This window comes from Martes martes (assembly GCF_963455335.1).
Source record: "Martes martes genome assembly, chromosome: 4".
NCBI lineage: Eukaryota > Metazoa > Chordata > Mammalia > Carnivora > Mustelidae > Martes > Martes martes.
Window position 1 is genome coordinate 70,488,714 of NC_137891.1, and position 23,226 is coordinate 70,511,939.

Sequence of the window (23,226 nt, forward strand, 5' to 3'; positions counted from 1 at the left end):
CATGTGATTCTGGGAATATGACACAATAAATATGCATAGCACAAATTGACTCATTTATGAAGGAATCACTTACGAAATTCATCTGAGTAAAATTTCCTGCCAAACAGTATGTTAAGGCCATTTTACTAACTGGTTCCAGTAACAATTTTTTTTCTGTCATACCATGCCAGAAAAAAAAGAAATTAATGTTTTATGGTGATAATCATATTATTCAAGATGGAGCTATGTAAGCATCAGTGTTTCTGTTGCTCCCGTCTCTCTGAAAATGGAGGTAACACTTGTAACTCATTCCACCGTGGGCTGGTCTAGCAGTGGTGATGGTTTCACTCTGCTGCACCTGTGCGAACTTTCACTCATGCCTCCCCTTGTCACCCAGCATTTCCTAACATGATCACTAAGGCACCCAGCTAGACTCGAACAACAAGACAGTGCCTGCCGCATAGCAGGTCCCAGTCCTCTGGGCATAAAGCTGATGTTCTTAACCCTCTGTGATGTTCTTAACTCCCCAGAGAGGGCAGCACAGAGAAGGAGGGATAACTAATCCCAACTTTGGGAACAAGGGTTTGGAGATGAGGTAGGCCTCCCCATGTGTTGTCGTGCTGGACCTGAGTTTTGAGGTGCTGTTAAAAGTGACAGGAGCTGGTGGGTGGGGAGCAGAGGAAGCAAGTACTTGCAGAACAAGAACCAGGACAGTGGGCCATATAAAAGTATAAGAAGACAAGTGGAAAAACAGGCAGGTGTCAGTTCCTGGAGTGTCCCGTATATGATGTTTAAAATTTTGAATCTGGGCCAAAAGGTGGCAGGAGGCCACTGAAAAATTCTAAGCAGAGGAGTCACGTGATCAAATCCAGATTTGAAAAGAGCAGGCCAGTGAGGAGGTGGAGACAAGGAAGGGGGCAGATGTACTGAGCCAAGCTGGAGACCGAGATGCTTCAGCTGTGGGGTGAGGACTGGCCGGATCACCTCCTGGGAACTGAAATGGGAAGCGGTTTGCGGGGAGAGAGGGCTGACTGAAGGGAAGAGTCAAGGACGATTCGTTCCTGCCCTGATTGAGTGAATGGTCAGCCCTTCATGGACATGTTGGAGGCAGGAGGAAATGGAGAGTAGCAGAGGAGGTGACTGGCTCGATTTCAGGCATACTGGGTTTGCCACTAGGTGAACCACTTCTGAGTAGAGTCATCTTTAAATATGCAGGAGTAGGGGTGCCTGGGCGGCTCAGTGCGTTGGGTCTCTGCCTTCTCCTCGGGTCATGATCTCAGGGTCCTGGGATCAAGCCCTGCATCGGGCTCTCTGCTCAGTGGGGTGCTTCCTCCTCTTTCTCTCTGCCTCCTTCTTTGCCTACTTTTGATCTCTGTCTGTCAAATAAATAAATAAAATCTTTAAAAAAATAAGTAAATATGCAGGAGCATACTTCTGGGTCCTTCAGAATTGTAACTGGGCTTTTAGGTTATTTGCCCTTTGATCGGTGTTCATCACTATGCCTCAAATAGCTTCCTTCTACTTCAGGTATGTTTGATGGCACAGGTTACAGGAATGCTTATTCCTCTCCCAGGCTAGCTCACTGATAGATTCTAAGAGAACCTAAAGTCAAAGGCATTTGTAAAAACATTTTCTGTTGAGGTGTAATTAACACACAGAGACGTGCTCACTTGCTGAGTGGCCAGTGAAGGAACTGTGCCTGCGATCCGTTCCTGTACCACTAGTCAGAAAGCTTCTAGCACCCCAGAAACCCCCCTCCTCCTGCTCAGTCACATCCTCCCCAACAGTAAGTGTGCTGATCTCTGTCACCATTGATTGGTTTGCTTGCTTTTGAATTTAATTAAAGAAAACCAGAAGCAAACACACAGAAATGCAGATACACTTTTTTGGTGACTTTTTTTTGTTGCATCACATTGTGTCTGAGTTTCATCTACTTTGTAATGTATAGTGCTGGTTTTTATTCATTGCCATTTACTATATGTACATTTAAAAAATCCATTCTACATTGATAGCTATTATGAATGTTTCTAGTTTCTGACTGTTAGAAAAAAGCTGCTGTGAGTAATCTTGTACTTGTTTTTTGTGTATAAATGCTCATTTCTGTTGGATATATGAAAGTATACATAAGATATCTAGTTACCTCACATTAGCACCAAATCTGCTCATATAAAAACTTCTGGATACACATGCACACACACACACGTAGATGGATAGATAGGAAGGGAGGAAGGAAGGCTCATACTCGAAATTTAGAAATTATTTCAAGATTTGGTTGGACCTTTAAGTGCACCATCTTCTTCCCTACTCAGATTGTAACAGATCTAATACTGTGATGGTAAAATCAACCAGATACTAAAGTTTGGAATGAGAAAGTTTTTGCAAAAAATTGGAAAAGAATGACTTCGACAGTATACTTCTTTTTTTTTGTCTGATCATTTATATTGTCAGTAACATTAAAAACTGACATATGATTATATTAATGTATTTTAACTGCAACTTACAGTATCTAGTTGCTCCTTGGAAATCTTTCCTATATTTGTTTTTCAAATACCATGCTAGATTTTTTTTTCCTCTGTTACATTTCTTACTAATATAGTGAAAATACTGACGGGAGAAAGAGAGTTAATGCTTGTATTTCTCAAAAGATTGAAATTCTTAAATTTAGTTGTAATTATCAGATGCTCTAAGAAGCTTAAGTTTTCATCAGCAGCTTTGCAAATAATTCCCAGGGACTTCTCTGGGTAGTTAATCACTGTTGAAGGAGTTGCCCTTAAAAACAACAATAACGCATAAAAAGCATTTACTTCTGTCGGTGGGTTTTGTTTTGTTTTTCTTAAAGTAGAATGAAAATGAAGCAGTTTCACAGTCTGTGTCTGGTTGGTCCTTTAATTTAGATTTCCCCTTATTTTTGCAGATACTTAAAGCTGCAGAAAGACTGCCCCCACTACCACAAGAGGACCAGCCTAAGCATACGCTCCAAAAGATGGCTGTGATAGATCTTGTGACGTAATTACTGAGCAGACCAAGATCTTTGGGAATGAACACTAAAGATGTTTCCAATTGATTGTAGTCCACTGGCATTTTAGTGTTTTTTTGTTTTTGTTTTTAGAAACAGAAATTACATGTATCGTTACACTCCTGCATGTCCGTTTTCGGTAGCATTAGTGGATCCTTTGGGTTTTCTCTTCTCTTCCTTTTTGTGACACAGCTTCCGATCTTACCTACATTTATGTATGTTGTTTAGGTAACAGTTGATTATAGTGACGATGTAGCGACAATTGTCTTGGCAGGGTTTCGTATATATATGGCTGGTGATTACCCCCACATCTGTCGGACTGACCTGTGTCAGCTGCGTTAAGTGTGATCTCAAAGCCATGAAGAGTTCCCCACGCTTACACTCTGAGGAGCAGTACTAATGGTCGCTATTAGCTGTGAAGATTGGACTTGTATATATCTGCACTGATACCCTCATAGGACATTTCTACCTTAGCTTGGAGTATTCAGGGTAAAACTCAAATTTGGAGGTTCGCAGCCGTTAGCTCATTGATTAGGAAAATTGAATATTTTGGTGAAAGTTAAGTTATCGTGGTTAATTTATTTTTTAAACTGAGGGGAGAACAATTAAAATTCCTTGCTAGGATATAGGCAAAAGGAATGGCCTGCTCTGCCATGCAGAAACGCTGTTGGGCACCTCGGATCAGGCATATAAAACCCTTCGGCATTTGTTTAAATTTTAGAAGACCTGTATAAAGTACTGGTGTGCATCTTAAAGGTTGCTCTGCCTTTTGATGATTAAGTTATTCCCTCCCAACACTGAAGATGGCACCGTGATCTTACTAGAGAATGAGGCCTCTAGCTGGGTTGATGTAGGACTTTGTGTGAAAAGTGCCCACACAGCCACATTGCCTGCTGCTGTTTGCAATGTATGAGCCTTTTCTTTCTACCTTGAAGAGTTTCCTCTACTTTTAATGTGGTTTATTTTGGCTTGAACATAGTTGCTGTAATGAAAATACTCATTTGTTAGAAAAGAAGGTAGTGACATCATTTTGAAAGGACCATCAGCTATTAAAAAAAAAAAAAAAGCCATAAGAAGTAATTTCATTTCCATGTCAGGATTAGCTCTTGGTAATGTTAACATTGTTTTACTGTAAGATGACTTTTCTTTCCCCCCTGCTTTTAGGGTTGCAATCAAAGAGATTTTATATTTTTATCATTATAGATCATAGTTACAATGTAGTGAGTTACGCATGCTGACCCAGTGTGTGGTGAAATCCAGAAGACTGAGTTACTAAAAAAAGCAATAATTTTCTAAAGCTGTGATATGGGTAATATAGAGTTGCTACTCTAATTCTAATAAAGCTCTTAATTCATAATATGAATTATAGAACACTACTTTTTATAAAGCCTTATTTTTTTAGGGAAACTTAGGAGTGACATAGACCTGATAAATGAGTAAAATTTTGCTGGATTTTTGTAGATAATCGTCTCTAGAACTCTGGAAACTGAGGATTCATTATGCTGTGGTCAACTTCCTAAATACTTTCTAATTCCAGGTACCTGAATTAATGAGCCTTGTCTTCAACTATGTGCCATGCTGGGCAATATCAATGGATTTTCTAAGAATAATGTAAATGTCTTCTGTTTAATGTTATTTGAGTGCAATAAAATACAGATTTCTTCTCTATATTGTCATTATTTTGAATGATTATTTTGTTATGTAACAAAATCAGTTCATTTTCTACTTAACTAGTATATTGGAATATTACGGTATCTTTTTGATGACTGAAATCACAAAGGTGTACCTTCAGTCCTTTTTGAACCTATTTCTGATAGGTAATGTTTATTTTGTTTAACGTTGGCTCTGATGCTACATTGCCAGGGGCCGGATTAAAATGAAATAGCCTCTGCATCCCTTCTTTGGGGGTTTTTGTTTAGCACCTAGAAGTTCTGGTAATTCCGCCAGTGAGGCAAGCCACCCCCCTGCACCCACACAGCCTCCTGCTCCCCCATGACCATGGAGTTCATGAACTCCATCGTAGCTGAGAAGACCAAACAGTCTGAGCAGGTAGAAGGGCAGGAGAGGGTACCGCAAGTTGTCTTTCGAGCTTCACTGTTGGGGCAGAAAAGGAGAACTAGACAAGTAGGGAAGAAGCCTCTGGGTTCTGGAAAGTGTTGTTTTCTCCTCCAGCATGCCCAGAAGAAACAAAAATAAAGACTTCAGACTCAGGAGAAACAGATCCACTTTTATCAACTACATTTCTCCCGCTAAGTGCTTTCTGAGTGTTAGAGGGTTGCATTTTTCCCAGCAGAGAGGGCTTATCCCTGCTTGTGGATAAGGAAACTGAGGGGCAGAGGGGCGGAAATGCCTGCCAGCCATGGTCCAGCCATGGTGAGCACGTGGGCAGCAGGTGGAAGGTGGAAACAGTTGGAGGGAGGCCAGAATGCAGGTGGGAGAGCAGGTTGGAGACCAAGGAGTAATGGTGGTGGGGGCAGGGCCGACCGCAGGAAGTACTACTGGCAGAGACACAGAGAAGGGCTGGGAAAGCTGTGACTGGCTGAGTGGGCCAGCGCTGGGGAAGCAGAGTCCTAGAGAGTCACCGATGCCAGTGAGACGAGATACTGACGAGAACAACTAGGCCTTAATGGATATTAGCTTTGGACATACGTGAGGTCAGTAATTGGAGAAGCAGAGTTGCTGAACAGCCTAGAGTTCAGGGTATTTGAATTCACAAAGGCAATAATCTTTAATAGTGTATGATAATTTTTGAATGATTCAGATCCCTTTCTTTTTAGTAAGGTTTTCCTTATTCTGAAAGGGGAAGAAAGTGAGTATAGTTAGAGATTGCATCATGTCTTCTTGGATACAAGTGCTTAAACACTAACTATGAGTTACATGTGAAATTGGACATGGGTAATTTTCAGAATTGGGCTGAGCATACAGCTCCCTTTAACTTAGAGACGTCCCATCATTGGACCATACAGAGTATGATTGAATTATTATTATAGAGGATACTTTCTACATCAGTCTTACCTGTTCTGTGACCTTTGGCAAGATTCTTGAGCCTCTTGAAGCCTTCCTTTCCTTATCTATACAATTAAAACTACTTCCTAGGGTGTGACTGAGTTGATGGGATTGATGGGATCATCTGCAGTGAGTGCTTAAAACAATGCCTGGGACACAGTAAGCATCCAGGAAGTCTTTTTCCTCCAGGGCACAGCGGGTCCACACGGAGCCTCCTAGGGAAGCATGTGTGCAGAGAATGAAGTAGAGCAGAGTAACACTTTACTTGTTAGCTCTGTGGAATACTAGTGAGGGACGCTGGATCTCTGTGAAAAGACCTTTACCTATTGAAAATCAGAGGGCCCAAGATGCCTGCCCTGCACATTTCCCCATATCCGAACATGAGTCACAGATGTCCCCATGCTGATGTGGGGTGAGGGACAGAAGGGGATGTGAGAGAGAGCTTTTCCCCAGAGCTGGGGAAGTTTGGGTTGGACCTTCTTCCGTCAGGCTCATCACCCTATCCTGAATACTGCTGTGGAGGAGGAAGAAAGATGGCGGCCTTGTTCCTGGGAGCTTGCCTGGCCACGGCTCTCCCACACCTATTTAAAATGTGACCCATTCAAACCACTGCTTGTTTCTCCCCTGGGGGCGGGAAGATGTGTGGAGAGCTCTAAACTCCTCTTCAAGCACCCACCTGTTTAATCGGGTTAGCAACTTGGATTTCGTGCTTGTGTTTTTAAGTTACACTGGCCCCATGCCAGTGCCAGGTGACGGGTTACTGGAGGACGAGGCGGGTCACAGCCTTCCCGCAGGCACTGCTGGTAGCACTGGAAGGACTCCTGGAGGAACAGGGTTGTTTGTTGTTGTTTATCCTCAGTCCTGTGTCTTTGATGCCTGCAAGAGTGCATCCTATGAAATGATGTACTGCCTAACTTTTTGATAAAGGAGGTTATGGTTAATAAGATCAGAAATTCTGGGACATTCAACAGACATCTAGAATGGCTTTGTTTTTGTTTTTAGATATCCCTTGTGCCTCCCGCAGCGCTGGCAGGAAGGGTGGGGCAGTCAGCTTAATAAAACCCACTCTTTGCAGGAGGCAAAGGCTACAGGACCATATCTCTCCTGTTTCTCTTTCTGGAACCTATGGGATGGGCGCTGGGGGAGGATTATCTGCTTTGGAAGGATGTATATGGCTGACCTTGATACGGTGGGCACTCGACTTTCTCAGCCTCAGCTTCCTCCTCTGCACAAAGGGAGGTAGACCTCTCCAAAGGGTGGCAAGAGGCAGGCATGATGTGCTTCGACCAAGCCTGGCATGTCGTAGCTTTCAGAGGTCATTCCCTTCCTCTCCATTAGTTTCTTGAAAATGCTGGACCTATAAAAATCCCTCCCTTGTCTTGGAAGCCTGCCCCAGATTTACTTGTCACTTCCCCAGAATGAAATGTTTGATATGAATGATCAATGGAGGAAACTGGGGAGCAACAAAATCAAGTGTTCTGTGGTCGTACCCCTGATCTGACCCCACAGCCCGATCTACTATGAGGGAGGAACTGAGTCTGAGTCTCCCAGACTCTGCCCTATCCTGATTCCCACATATATGCCTATACACGTGTTCTAGAAATACCCAAAGCTAGGTAAGTACCTACGGGAACTGTGATCAACTGGTCTACCTTGAAATTTAGTTAGACCCCCAACTTATATGAAACATAGGCCAGATCTGAGATAGTACAGAAATGAAGTTATAAATAAAGTGCATGGTCAGGTCACGTACCATAGTTTTCCATGTAGGGTGGACATTATTTGACTGGTCCAGGTTCTGGGTGGGTTTCACTGCATTCAGTCCCATTCGTGGGACAGATCCCCTGACTGGTTAACTTAGTGAGAGGCTGACACGGGTGGGCTGTCTGGCCCATCTCGGCTCCTCAGCACCTGGGCTCAGTGCAGGCACCCTTAGTGGTCCACCTGTGTATGTGTGAAGTCCTTAGGGAAGCGAGACTGCTGTCACCCCAGTGAGGGGGACATGTGGCATTTCTTTAAAAGCACATGGTGACTATTATAAAGTTGTCTTCTGGTTTTAGAACACAGTATAAATATTGAGCAAGCTTTGATGAGGGCTTCTCTCCACTCCAGTTTGCCTTTACCCCACAGAGGCATTTAGAATCAGTGGAGGTGACCCACAGCCACTTTTTCCCTGTAGATGAGGAATACTTAACCTGATGCCTCATATCTAGTGACTGCCCAGTGACTTTTATAAGTTAAGTCGAATGAGTCTAATCTTAATATTTTGTAACAAATTTCATGTGTAAAGAATTCAGGAATTTAGGAAAATGGAAATCTATGCCCAGAAATATTTTTCTTGAATTATATTTATCTGAATTCATTTAAATATGGTCCTATATTTTGAGATAATAATGGTGACTTTTACAATACTTATTTTGTTTTGTCTTTACTTTTCAGAAACAAATAGAAAAACAGATGATCCAGAAATAAAAGAAAAAGGTGAGATCATCAAATAAACTGCCTTTCAAATATATATAGGAAGAAAATCATTATACTACTCATGAATAACATGGTGATTTTATTTTATATCATCAGTTAAATTGCCCCTGGGCTTATTATTTTAGTGGTTTTATCAACAAATATTTATTAATATTTACATAAACATTAAGAGCCAAAGAGAGTCCCTGGCTTCTGATCCTGGTTTTGCCATTCACTATATGTGGTCTGAGAATTCCTTGCCCTCTGTGCCTCAGTTTCTTCTCTGATATGGGAATAAAAGTACCAAGTTCAGAAACCAGACTCCTGTTTCTACAAAGGGAATTAAATGAAAATATGTGTAAAGTACTTAAAGCAATGTATAGCACAGGGAAAGTACTTAGCAAATGTTAAATATTGTTTATGTTAACATCTGTGCCAGGAATAGAGATCCAGGGATTACTAGAACATGTTCTTTTTTTACAAGAAACTCTGAATTGTTGGAAGGACTTGCAAACAAGGTTATATCCATATAGAAAGAATCGTTTCTGCTTTCCCACAGTTGATTTACAACCCAATTCTAATAAATAACCCAGTAGAATTTTAAGTCAGCTCTTACAAAGGTTCCTTAGCTTGCTCAGAGTGAGGAAATAAGTTAAAAAATTATATAGATGATATGGGATAATGCTTTTTTTCCATATTCTACTTCTCTTTGTTCTTTCCAATCCTTGAGATTTTTAAGTATTTAATTCAAGTTAGACAATAAGAATCTCTGAATAGTAAGTAAGGCTACTAATTTTATCCCTTACAAATTTTTTTACATCATTTAATTGAGTAATTAATTTTCTCATCGTAATAAGTGTGTTCTTTAATCCCCAACCTCCCTCCCCTCTGCTAACATCGGTTTATTCTCTATAGTTAACAGTCTGTTTCTTGGTTTGTGTGTCTATTTTTTCTGCCTTACTCATTGGTTTTGTTTCTTTAATCCCACACATGAGTGAGATCATATGGTATTTGTTTTCTCTGACTGACTTATTTAAGTCAGTCAGACTTTCTCTGACTGACTTATTATAATGGATATAACATCCATTATACTACCTAGCTGTATCCATGTCATTGCAAATGGTAAGGTTTCATTCTTTTTTATGGCTGAATAATATTCCATCATGTATATACACCACATCTTCTTTATCCATCCGTCTATTGATGGACACTTGGGCTGCTTCCATGTTTTAGCTATTATAAATAATGCTGCTATAAACATAGGGGTGCATGTATCCCTTTGAATTAGTGTTTTTGTATTTTGGGGGTAAATACCAAGTAGTGTGATTACGGGATCATAGAATAGTTCTATTTGCTTGTAATATCATTTGAATGATAAAATCTTTAATGATTAAACATTACAATTTCAGAAGTGCCTTTAATTTTGAGTGTTGAAAGCAGTGTCTACATTTGAGAAGATATAATAGTACGTAACGTTATAATATACATAATGTACATGGTCTCAGTGTATAATTACTTGATAAGCATACAGAGTTGCTGACCTCTGGCTGTAATTTTGTAGCCCTTACGCTGGGAACTAGGCATCTAGCCATGCATTTTTTTTCCCTGACTAGTTGTATTTAATTTTTTATGAAAGCAATCCCGAGATACAGTTTTAAAGTATGACTTCTAATGAAAAACAGCAGTCTTCTACATCCCTACTCCCTAAGAGTCCCATCCCTGACTTTCCTTTAGCTGTTTCTTCTAGTACTTACCTGCACATTTCTAAATAGCTACTTGTGCACGTTTCTCATCAATGTTAGAAGTTGTTGGTTGACTTTTCTACATAGATGACTGGAATTTAGCTCAGTTCTCCATGCTGCCCTACCTTCCTGATCATCCGTGACATTATGACGTACTCTGATCTTGATAAGTAAGTAGCCACCTTCTCCCTAGTTTTGTTTCCTACGATTTCAATGACCTGTGGTCAGATGTGATCAGGAAGCAGATGATCCTGTTTCTGACATAGTCAGATCAGTAGTAGCCTAATGCTTCGCCACAATGTCTGTGTCCTTCCCCTCACTTCATCGCATTGCAGAGGCATTTTCTTATCTCATATCATCATGAGAAGGGTGAGTATAGGGCAGTAAGATATTTTGAGAGGGAGAGAGAGGCCATATCCATATAACTTTTATGACACTATGTTATTGTACTTGTTCTATTTTATTATTAATTATAGTAATGAGTAATCTCTTACTGTGCCTAATTTATAAATTTAACTTTATCATAGGTGTGTACGTATAGGAAGAAAACATAATATACATAGGGTTCGGTACTGTCTGTGGTTTCTGGCATCCTCTGGGAGTTTCGGAAAGCATCCCCTGCAAATAAGGAGGGACAACTGTATGAAGGAGAAAACAAAGCAAGAAGGAGGATATCATCAGCTTTTGCTAGAACTGATCCCTTTCTCGATTCCAGAATGCTTCCTTCCCTTGGCTTGCTGGTTACCCACATCTTCTTGGTCTTTCCCCTACTCTCTGCTGTGTATGCTGTTCTCAGCCTCTTTGGATGGCTGTTCCTCATCTCCCTGACTGTTTAGTACTCAAGTGCCCCAGGACTCAGTCCTCAGAGCATTTCTCTATCTGCACACACTCCCTCAGTGATCTTACCTAATCTCCTTGCTTTAAATAACTGTCTGCCAACAATGACCACACTTGCCTGCAGCCTGGGTCTCTTCCCTGGTCTCTGGACTGGGGTGTCCAGCCATTGCCTGGTGTCTGCCGGAGAACCTCGTTTGGACATCTAATAATCACTTCAAACTTGTGTGAACTGAACTCCTGACCTCCCCCCTTGAAACCCGCTCCTCCTACGAAACGTCTCTTTCATGCCTCCCTAAATTTACCTCAGCAAGTCCTGTCAGTCCTTTCGCCACAATATATCCAGAATTCCACTGTTTCCTGCCTCCGACAGCCACCACCACCTAGCTCCCAGCTACTGCGGTCTCTTGCCAGCATTATTCCAGTTGCCGCCTAACTGGTCTTCCCGCGCCCACCTTTGCCTCTATAATCTTTCTCAATACATGAGCTGAAGTTACCCCTTTAAAACCTAAGCTGTGCCGTGTTGCCCACTGTCTCCAGCATCTTCATAGCTCCCTCAAAATCAAAGTCCTATACAAGCCCTCATAAAATCCATTCTCCCTTGTCCGTCTTCTCTTGGTTTCCTCCCCAACATCACATCCTATAATACTCTCTCTCTTTTGCTCACTCTACTCTAGCTATACGGGCTTCCCTACCAAGCACACATGGGACCCAGGGCCTTTGCACTGACCGTTCCCTCCAGCTGACTCTTCTCCCACAGAACCCACATGGCTTGCCATATCTTTGCTCAACTGTGGCCTCCTTAGTGAACTTCCCTAATCTTATTTCAGGTTAAAGCCTCCTTACTTTCCATACCCTGTTCCCTTGCTTTGTTTTCTCTATAACACCATGTGATGATATTTAGTTTAATTCTTTGGTATTTATTGTTTGAACCTCCCACTGAAATCCAGTTTCATGAAGACACATTTTTGTCCTGCTCACTGCTGCATTTCCTGTGCCTGACACATAGTAGGCACTTAGTAAGTATTTGTTCACTGAATTTCTATTATGTTTTAATTTTGAAGGATTTCAACAGACATTACAGACATTCTTAAAGTAAGAACCAGACCCAGATAGAACTCTTAGGATGGAGATCTATGGGAAACCCAAAGCTTGAGTCAGGGACACTGGGGTAAGAAGACAGCTGTTGTCATCCCCAAGAAACCGGAGTGATTACATGGTCCCCTCTGTGACCTCACATGTCAGACATCAGTGGTTGCCTGGATCGTCATACCCATGCTGTTAGGAGCACAGAACTGACAGCTGTTCAAAGTGTAAAATACACTTTCACGTTCAGTTTCTTTATCCAGACATAAGGATCATGATTCTTAATGCCTCACAAGATATACTTCAAAACAGGAAGATAAAATGAAACTACCTATAAATCATAAATGCAGTCTGCTACTACTATTACTATCCAAGTATCTGCACTCCAGATTGCTTTGATTAGCAATGAAGTTGGTTGATTTCGGGGTGAATGATAGGTGTGCCAGTTTTAAGATTTAGTTAAAATAGTGCTTTTAAAAGATCCATATGTACAGTCATAATCAGTTCTAAAAGCAAAGGTATTTTTAGCTCCCAAAGTACAACACATATAATTAAAGAATAAAGGGTGGGTTTTGTTTTTTTTAGGTTGTATAAATTTAGCTGTACAAAAAACTCACTAAAATGATTCACATCATTCAGTTGGCCTTGGACCAATGACCATGTCTTGTCGTGGCTCCAAGGCAGAGAACCCAGAGGTAGGACCAAGGCTGCTCTTGGAACCACGTTAACCCACGTCTCACTTGGTGATCCCAGGGACTAACCCCAAGTTAAAGGAGAAAGGAGATAAAACGAATCCTCTTTGTCCTTTATTCTGTTTTCCTGTCCTGTATTGGTTAGGGAAGTAAACACTCTTAAGGAAAATCCTGGTTTCTTAACAACACCCTATTTTTACCCTCCTCCTATGTCTTCAGTGGTTGAGTTGGATTTAGACCTTCCTTACAAATCACACATTCCTATTATAATTAAGTACAGTTATATATAATTTTTAAAAACCTCAAATTTTAGTGTCTTAAACAAGATAGGGTTTTATTTCTTATCCACATACCTAGCCTAGGACCAATTTAATGGCTCATTATGGATGTAGCTCCTCTCTTGCCATTCTGCTGTCCTTAGTCTATAACCTCATGTTTCAAAAGGGCCATTGATGCGCCAGCCATTATCACCATATCCAGATAACATGAAGGAAGTGGAGAGAAGGAATAAACTTCTTGAAAGAACTACATTTAACTGATAGAACATTGGTAAAGCTAAAATTCAGGGTTCTGGTTCTACAGAAGAAAAGAACATCAAATATTGAGAGGAAGAAGTGATGAGCAGTCTTGAACATGCAGTATTTTACCCTTGTTACCGAGGTATACTCTACCACCATATTTTAGGGAAATGGCTACTGCTCTATGCTAAAAGTTTCAATAAATCATCAGAATTAAAAAAAAAAAACTACCAGTTTTTCATCATTCACAAAAACATACATGAATTTATTTATCCACTTAAATATTTGCATGCCTACCTACTGCATACCAGATGCTGTTGTTGTAAGCAAGTGGATGCAGGTGAGAATAAGACAGACAAAATTCTATCTTTCATGGAGCTCACATCCCAGTCGGGAATCCAACAGCATGCACAAAATCTGAAACAGTGATAGTGCTCTAAAGGATACAGAGCAGGAGAGTATGCTGGCAGGAGGTGGGGAGGGAAGGGGAGACTATCTATGGGGAAGTTAGGGATACTATCAAGGCAACTGTGTGAATGCTGAGCTAGGAGCACACGGAGAAGAGGAAGCGCCTATGCAAAGGTCCTGAGGCAGGACAGCCAAGCCTGAGAACCTGGAGCACCCTGACCAAGCTGAGGGTATATATCATGCAGTCAGAGAGAAATTCGGGGGCCAGGCTGTGGCAGGGAGTCTGACATTTTCCTTTATGTAGTTGGGATGTCCTATCCAGGCCATGAGAGTGTCTACAAGTCAGTCTTTCTCATTTACCCACTGACTTGTTTGCTCCTGGGAAGTCTGCCTCAGTGTTTCTGACAAAGGTAGAGACAGGGGGAGGGTGGACTCTGGACATTGGTGCTTACAGATAGTGAACACACGCAAGCCCTACCCCCACTACTGCTCACAGTGGTGCTGCTCCCTCTTCAGAGGCTGCATTTTGTCCTCAGGGAGCTGCGCCTCCTTCCTCACTGCCTGCCATACTCTGTATGGCTTTGTCCTCCAGGCTTCTGATCCGAAGAGGACTTGTCCAGTGTGGTGGGTGCTGGGCTCTCTGGGCTGTTACTTCAGAGAATCTGTGGAGAGAATCCTTGGGTCAGCTTTGCCTGCTTGGGTCATCACACTCCCATGGTAGGAAACTGGCAGTTTCTAGCGGTACCAGTCAACAGATGTTTGTCTCTGAAGTATTTTATTGGGTGTGAAATGCAGGAATAGTCCTAGAATTGCCCCAGAATCATTGAAAATCCATTGACATTCATTGTCTGCTTTGGGAATCCTCTTTTTGACTCAGATTTGTAGGGTGCTGTTAACTGTGGGGAAGAAGGAAGAGTAAATATTCCATTTTTGGAACATGTAGTGAAAAAATGGAATGTGTTTTAATAGTCAGACTTCCGTTTCATAATAGAAGTGGAGTTGTTTTTTGTTTGTTTGGTTTTTTTTTGTTTTGTTTTTTTGTTTTTTAAATGGCCATTCCGAGTTTGTCTCAGGATGAAATATCAGGTTGCCGGATTCTCTGCTTGTGTCATCTCCCCACAAGCATATTGTTGAGGAACTGCGGTGAGAGCAAAAGATTTTACTTTTACTTAGAATTGATAATTCTATGTTCTTTCCTTTTAGAGAGTCATGGGTTTGAAATAGAGTTTATTCCAAAACAGGCCCTATTTGCCAGATTCTGAAATTGAATCAGATTCTATTTGTTTTCGATAAGGTTGCTATATCCATTTCTCCCCACTGGATGTCATCTTTTCCCACATATTCGGTCTTCCACAACCACAAAATGCATGAACTACAAAGCAATGGCAGCAAAAACAACTTAATGGATGTCAACTCAAACAGTCACTTTTATTCGTCCATTTATTGAGTACATTCTGGGCACCTACTATGTGCTAGGCCCTGTTGTAGGCACCGGGGCTAACACAGTCAATAAAAACAAAGTCCCAGTTCTGCTGGTGCTTGTTATTTACCGTATGTGTGTTGGGGGGGGGGGTTAAATATGTAATTGTTAAAAATTAAAACATAATAGTGGTAAGTTTGAAAAGGAATGTAAAACAGGAAAAGACTACGACGAATGACAGTGGGCAGGGGTGTTGCTCTGTGGAGAGGCCTCTGAGACAGTGACGTTTAAAGATGCAATGGAACAAGTTGTGCAAACATCCAGGAGAACCGAGTCTAGGGATCGAATAGTACATGCATAGTCCCCGAGTGAGCTTAGCATGTGTGAGCATCAGTGAGGAGGTGGGTGTGGCAGTTGGAGAATGGGGGAGGGGAAGGGATAGGAGTGGGTGAGTTCAGAGGGCTTTCAGGGTCTGAATCACACAGGGCTTTGAGGGCCGCCAATTATGGATTTTGTGTATTAACTTGAGCAAGATGGCCACTGAGAGGTTGAGAGCAGAAGGTTGGTATGATGAGCCTCATGTTTCAACGGGCTCATTCTGGCTCTGGGGATGCAAGATTGGAAGCAAGGAGACCACGTAGGAGACCCCAGAAGGGAGTAATAGGGCTGGTATTAGGATGTGGCATAATGGAGGTGAGTGGTGGTTAGATTCTCCATGTATTTGCGTGTGAAGTCATTAGAATTTGCTAATGGATAGGATATGAGGTATGAGAGAAAGAAAGACAGGAGTCAAAAATGACTTGGAGCTTATTAAAAAGAGGTGCTTGAACAATTCATTGAATGTGAAAGTATGCAACATGTGGCCGGTTTAACATAGATCAAGAGTCAGTTATTAGTTGAGGATTTGTGAGTCTTTGAAGGACCCTGAGAAGCAACAGTATACCCGTGCCAGCAAAAAGGAAATGTATTTTTGCTCTGTGTGTATGTGTATGTGTGTTTTAATTGCATTTGAATCAAGGACTTTTCCTGAAATTTTTCTTTGATTTAGACCAATACTGAATATCCTGTTGTATTATTCATTGCAATTAAGGATATACTTAAACAGTATATTTTGTGACTGTCTTTTAGGCATTTAAAGATGTCCTGGTTGCTATTTGTATTCTTTTAAAAAGTGATAATCAGTGCCCTAAAAGAACACCAGATGGCACTAGAAAACAGGTCACATTTACACTAATAGAAATCCCATTTGTAAAGCAGCTTCAAGGAAAGACATAGAAGATTATAATACAGCCAGTAAATTAGCTTGAATGCAACTAGTACCTTGTATGGATACCTTGGGGTTTTCTGTGATCATAAGGAAAACAGAGAACCAACACGAGCAGCAGTCAAGCTTCAATAAGCTTTCTTGATACTAAAAAACATATATGTCAGTGAAGTTTTTCCTGGGATTCTTACAGCTGAATGGAACATATCTGAGCAAAGTTGTTCACCATCATCCTGAGGATTAAAACTAAATTTATTGGGTGCCTGGGTGGCTCAGTGGGTTAAAGCCTCTGCCTTCGGCCCAGGTCATGATCTCAGGATCCTGGGATCGAGCCCCACATCGGGCTCTCTGCTCGGCAGAGAGCCTGCTTCCTCCTCTCTCTCTGCCTTGTCTCTCTGCCTACTTGTGATCTCTGTCTGTCAAATGAATAAATAAAATCTTTAAAAAAAAAAAAAACTAAATTTATTAGTACAGCACCTAAAGCTTATGGCTTTCCTCTGTTTACAGTGCTCTTTCTGGCCTCCCCTCTTCACATCCTCCTGGCAAAGTCCTCCTCCTTAGAAATGAGCTTAGAGGTTACCTCTGCTAGGTAGCCTCCCCTGAATACACCTCTATCTCTTACTCCAGACCAGAAGATGTACTTTACCTCTGTACTCCCAAGACACCCCATGCTTGTAGATTTTTAACATGTATTTTGAGTTTTTCCCTTAATTTTTAGACAGAAGGCATCTAAAAGTTAGGAACCCTGACACCCTCCCCCATTTTGTTATTAGTCAAGGTTCTCCAGAGATACAGAATCAATATAATAGGGTGTGTGTGTGTGTGTGTGTGTGTGTGTGTGTGTGTAGACAGAAACAGAGATACAGATTTACTGTAAGAAATGGACTCACATGATTATAGTCTAGCCAGTCCAAAATCTGCAGGATAGCCAGGCAGGCTGAACACCCAAGGAAGAGTTGATGTTGTAGCTCAAGACCAAAGGCAGTCTGGAGACAGTTTCCTCTTCCTTGGTGGTGCTTGGGGTGGGGGTGGGGGTGTCTTTTTCTTTAGGCCTTCAACTGATTGGATGAGGCCCATTTACAGTATGGAGGATAATCTGCTTTACTCTAAGACTACAAATTTAAGTGTTAATCTCATCTAAAAAATATCTTCACAGCAACATGTATACATGTTTGACCAAATATCTGGGTTATCATGGCTTTGCTAAGTTGACACATCAAATTAAACCATCAAATCCCTCCAATAGCACCTAACCGTAATATAAGAATGTAAGAGGTGTTGAATAAATAGTTATGGTATGAAAAATGTGATTTCATGTGTGATTTTCATCTGATGGTGATACTATCCTTTCATTTCCTTACCTCCTCATCTGATGGTGATATTATAACTGCAAATGGCCCAGATGATGGGCAGGAAGAGTTTATAGACAGAAATATCACTGTGTGAATGAACTTTACCTGTCTAGAATGTACTGTATTTCGTGTTATCTTCACAGAGGTGCTTGTCTAATTCTTATCAAAAAAATCTTGTGAGTTCAATATTTTTCAGCCATATTTAGCCATGTTTCCTCAAACTTTTTTTTTCTTTTCCTCTCCACTACTTGTCATAGAATTCCATGTTGGAGTGCATGATAATGTCCTACATGTCTCAGAAACTTTGTTCTTTTTTTTTTTTTTTAATCATTTTACCCACTTAGATTGCATACTTTCTATTGCTTGATTTTCAAGTTCAGTGAATTTTTCTTCTGCTGTTTCAAATCTGCTGTTGAGCCCATGGAGTAAAATTTTCATTCTAACTACTCTGCTTTTCAAGTCTAGATTTCCAGCTGCTTCTTTCGTATAGTTTCCATTTCACTGTTGAGATTCCATATCTGGTCACTCATTAATACTGTGTTTTTTTAAAAATGTTTGTACTTACTTACAGTCATCCATTTGAAACATTTTTCTAATAAACCCAGCATCTGGTCACACTTGGAGACAGTTGCTACTGACTGCTTTTTTCCCTTTGAGTGTGGATCAGGAGAGTCCTGTTTCTTCACATGTCTAGGAATTTTAGGGTAAAAGCTGGATTGTGTATAGAATACACAGAGTGGCAACTCTGGAATTTTCTTTTTCCCTTGAGGATTATTGGGGGCCTGTACACCGTTAACTTGCTTGGATTCAGACTAAAAAATCCATATCCCTGCAGTGTGAAGCAACCTCTTTCTCTGCTCAGGTTTGTAGACTTCCAGCTACTGTTTTTTTAAGTTCAGCTTTCTGGAGAGTGGGGCAGGAGGTGCACTGAGCCTGTGTGGTTTAGTGGTCTGCTACAGATTTGGGCAGAATTCATACCTTGATTTAGGGGCTTCTTTCTGAGATTCACCGTTTGAATTTCGAGTCACTTTGCCAGCCTGAAGTGCTGCTGTCTTATACTTCAAGCCATTAGGACTTCGAATTTCTTCTAGGCAAACTGGATGTGTATTGAGAAATGTACTCAGGCAAAACACAACAAATTTGCACATTTCACCAGAAGAGTTCTGTCTTTCAAAAGTAGATTTCTGCAGTAGCTAGCCTCTGGGAAGGCCCCTAGGGACTCTTGCCTCCTGGTACTCGGGCCTCTGTGTGGTCTTCTTTCCATTGAAAAGGGCTGACCTGTGTGACTAATAGGGCAATGCGGAACTGACAGAGTGTGAATCCCAAGGCTAACATTGCACCTTCTACCTTGTTTTTCCTTTGGATCACTTGCTTGCTCTGGAGGAACCTGGCTGCCTTGTCATGAGAATATATAAGCAGCCTTTGGGTAGTCTAGGTAGCAGGGAACTTGTGTAAGATGCTAAATGTTTATGGTGGTTGTAAGCTGCTGGGTTTGGGAGTACTTTGTTTTGCAGCCATATAGAACTAGTCCATCCTCATCGAGGTTCTGCCTGCTTTTTCACCAGTCTCCAGGAGCTACCCATGAAGATGGAAAGTTATCAGTCAGCCCGGGATTTGTGCCGAGTTTGTTCTCCAGTTTTGGATCTCGGCCCTTCTGTGGCTCTCTTGCATCCAAGATTTCCCTTTTCAGTTTTCATCTGCTCTGTTCTTTTCATGCTGTGATCTGCCCTCTTCAGTGGGGAAGGACTCAATTTTCCACTGCCTGACTTGGGATGGTTGGGAGCAAAAAATCACAAACTCACCATTCTTATCCAATGTAGAGACTGTCTTTCAAGAATAAATTCTTCTGGGGGTGCCTGGGTGGCTCAGTCAGTTAAGCATCTGCCTTTGGCTCAGGTCATGATCCCAGGGTTCTGGGATCGAGCCCCACATTGGGCTCCCTGCTCAGTGGGGAGCCTGCTTCTCCCTCTGCCTCTTCCTCTACACCCTCCCCAGCTCATGTGTGTGCACTCACACTTTCTCTCTCTCTCTCTCTCTCATGTTCTCTTGCACATGCACACACTTCCTTTTTCTCAGTTAAATAAATAAAACCTAAAAAAGAAAGAATAAATTCTCCTGTTATAAGTTTCTACATATCTTTGGTCATTTTCCAGGGTCTTCAAATAGTTGTTTTAATATTTCAATGACATTTCATTGATTTAATTGATTGAAATTAAGTTGATTGACATTTCATTGATTTAATTGATTGAAATTGGTGATAATTCATGGATTTAATGAAATATGAATATTAACATTCTCCAAATACTAGAGAGGCTGAACATCTGAAATGTGTAAGTTGTTCTGGATTCCCTTGCTGCAAACTGCCTAGTCCTATTTTTTTTTTCCTCATTGGTTTTCAGGGTTTCATTAATTTTGATACTGATTTCTTCGTTAGTTTTTATATCGCAAAAATATTTTCGCAGTTGATTCTTTAGCTATTAACTTCGTGTGCAAAGCTTTACAGATGCATAATTGTTGAGACAAGTAAGTGTGCGAATGAATGCATGAGAGTGGCCTTCTCTCACCTGTTACTTTGAATGTTCCAGTAATATCTCCTTGCTCTCATATATTTTTCTACTGTAATTAAATATGCACAAAAACTTTTGGACTTGATTCAGTGGCCTTGGCTTGGTGAGTGTAGTTCTTCCGTCAAGTCATTCATTCGTTTATCTTACTGAGATAATGTAGCACCTGTTCCTGAGGACACCTGTCACCAAGCTTCAGTAACTTGGGTTTCTGAGAGTCCTTCACATGGGCTCAACCAGGGCATCACTGCCTTGAACTGAATTATTGTCTGGTCTGTCTAAGTAGGACTTCTGTCTTGTACTTGCCTGCTGGAGGTACTTTGGTTCACTGTCTTTATCAGTCCCTAATATACGATCTGTTCCTCATTGGTAGTACCAGCAGCCCACCTAGATGTGACTCACACAGGCTGGTGGTTCAGTTCAGGCCACACCACGACGCCATTGTAAGTTTCCCAGAGTGTTGAGGCACGATGTAGCACTAGCACACTTAAACCAGTTCTGGGAAAAGCTTCGAGAAAAGTCTCCCTTCCCCCCACCCCCCCTTTGCAGCTGTGAAAAGAGGTTGTAAGAGAACGGCTGTTAGAGATTTATTATAATCATTACATTCAACAGCTACTGTAGTTTTAGTGGTTCCTAAAATATACCCGCAGTTATTGTCTGATTACTTCTACAGATAAGTTAATTATAGGAGATTTCTGACTCTTATACAAGTCTGATTTAGAGAGAAGTTTAATTACAGCAATTTTGGTGATTTAAATAAGCTCAGCATATATTACCAGTCTCAGCAAGTGTAGTCGAGTTTTTAGCTGTGTTGAAATACACATTTGCTTTGTTTTTATTTTTCATTTCGTGATTTTCACCATACTGTAGTACCAGGGATAATTCAGGGCACCTGTTTCCACCAGAATGAATCTTCAGTCAAACACACACCGCAGGACAATAATAGCAAATTCTTCGTTATCATTAAAACCCCATTCTAATGCTTCCTGTTGAGCACTCAACAGCTAGCTTACAGTGCTAATTTCTGCCATGATTGTGACAACATGAGCAGAGGAGTAAAATTGGTTTATTAAGGAAAAAACTCAGATTTAGTGTGTTTGAAAATGATGAAGATCTAAATTTTCTTTTGATTGATGGGAAATATGACCCTGTCTTCAAGTCAGAGCAATCCACTCTATTGTTTATTAACACATGGTCTACTTGTATACTGAAGCAAATTAAAGATGAAGATATTAGCCACAGATGCCCAAGCTGTCTTAAAATTAAGCTTTCAAAAACTGTCCTAAAAAGACAGTGCTGTCAGCAGTCAGATATATTCATTTACTTAAATAAGACTTCAGACTGGAGAGTGCATTAGTTTGGAAAGTGCATTACTGAAAATTATCTCAGTCTGATTAGAGAGCTCTTCTCTAGAGCATTTTTTATTCTTCTGATCTAATGGTACTGGCATTTACAGCAGTAATTCTTGCCATATGTTTATAAGTTTTTCCCTGAAAGATCAAATATATGTTGACAATAAAAAGTATTAGTAATAGTGAGAATAAATCAAATCCTCTCCGTTTGGGTAATTTTATTACATTCTGCCCAGGAAGCCAGACTACTTACTTATCCATGACACCATGGAATGGCAGTCAGGCTTTTCTCCTTTGCTAGAATGCTCCTTCTACTTCCTCTCCATCGACTTAGGTCCTGCGAATTCCTTTGCCGTTACTGAGCCTGGTCGGCAGTGGCATTGAGCAGTGTGGGAGTGGCTGGAGCCTGAGGTCAGAGATGGGACAGGTGCAAGCAGCAGGTGGTGTCCAGGAGGTGGGGCCGTAAGGCCATGGTCAAATATATCTTAGAAACAGGGAAGAAGCCATCATCACGGGGATTCAGGAACAGACCAACAAGCAAAGCTGGGAGCAGGAGGACATTTCCTGACAGAAGTATCTCTACATAGGGGAGTAGCTTTGGATCCCTCCAAAGCTACACGGGCACACCCAGAGTCCCATCGCTAGTCCTGCTCAGCTAAGGAGCTAGTCCAGGGGGACAGCGGCAGGGCCTGAGGTCCATGCAGGGATAAGAGTAACACCAGACTGTGAGCCGGACCTATACTAGGGAAAGGACTATTGCACATTTATTGAACGGCTGTCTTAATGGTACACGTATGACTCACAAATGACCAACAAACCTCACTTCATGTGAATCTGAAAAGAACAGGCCTCTTCCTCATCATGCTATCGGTAGCATACTGAGCTGGGCTTGGGAGCTGTCCATGTCTGAATCCGATTGTGAACCTGTCGGAGCACATGTTTGTCTCATCTGCAGACTTCTCTCACCTCACATGAGTCCCTTCCTTTGCTAAACCTCACGAATTTGAATCAGGATGGTAAAAGGATAATGTTCATAAATTCTCACTTGCCATCTACACGTGCTCAAACTTTGGGTAGCAAAGAACATGGCTGTTATCAATAATCCTGTCTCTGCCACTGTCTGTCTCTACCTTCCTATGGCAGCCAAGGGGCAGAAACTGTCCTCTTTGGGATTTTTGGCTTCCTAAGTGTGAGAGCCAGCTCATGTAACCTGCATTGTGTGTGGGTTACAGAGTAGGTGGGGACCTAGGACAGATCATGAATTGAAGATATATTCTTATATGGGATGAAGATACTTTGAGAAAAATAGAAGCCTAATACTAAAAAGCAAGTGCATTTTGTTTGATTGTTTCACTTTTTGCCCTCTCCCCATGGGACCTGGCTGTGCCTTGCACACAGAAGGCGCTCAGCATTTAAAGGGTCATTGCTATAGACCCCTTGTTGAGTTGCCGGGGAGAACTTTTTAAAAACTCTTATCATTAAATAATAAGAAAACATCACTGATATGGTTAAAGGCTTCTATTGCATACATCC

General features: G+C 41.3%; 1 protein-coding gene across 4 annotated transcripts in view; it reads left to right on the forward strand.

Annotated features, from left to right (window-relative positions):
• Window positions 1-23,226, forward strand: part of ASPH (aspartate beta-hydroxylase) — a 218,525-nt gene that overhangs the window by 91,591 nt on the left and 103,708 nt on the right. For all 4 annotated transcript variants that reach the window (XM_080800074.1, XM_080800075.1, XM_080800073.1 and 1 more), the window contains one exon: window positions 8,441-8,482. In XM_080800074.1, the coding sequence (XP_080656200.1) occupies window positions 8,441-8,482 (42 nt within the window). The remainder of the gene's footprint in view (window positions 1-8,440; window positions 8,483-23,226) is intronic.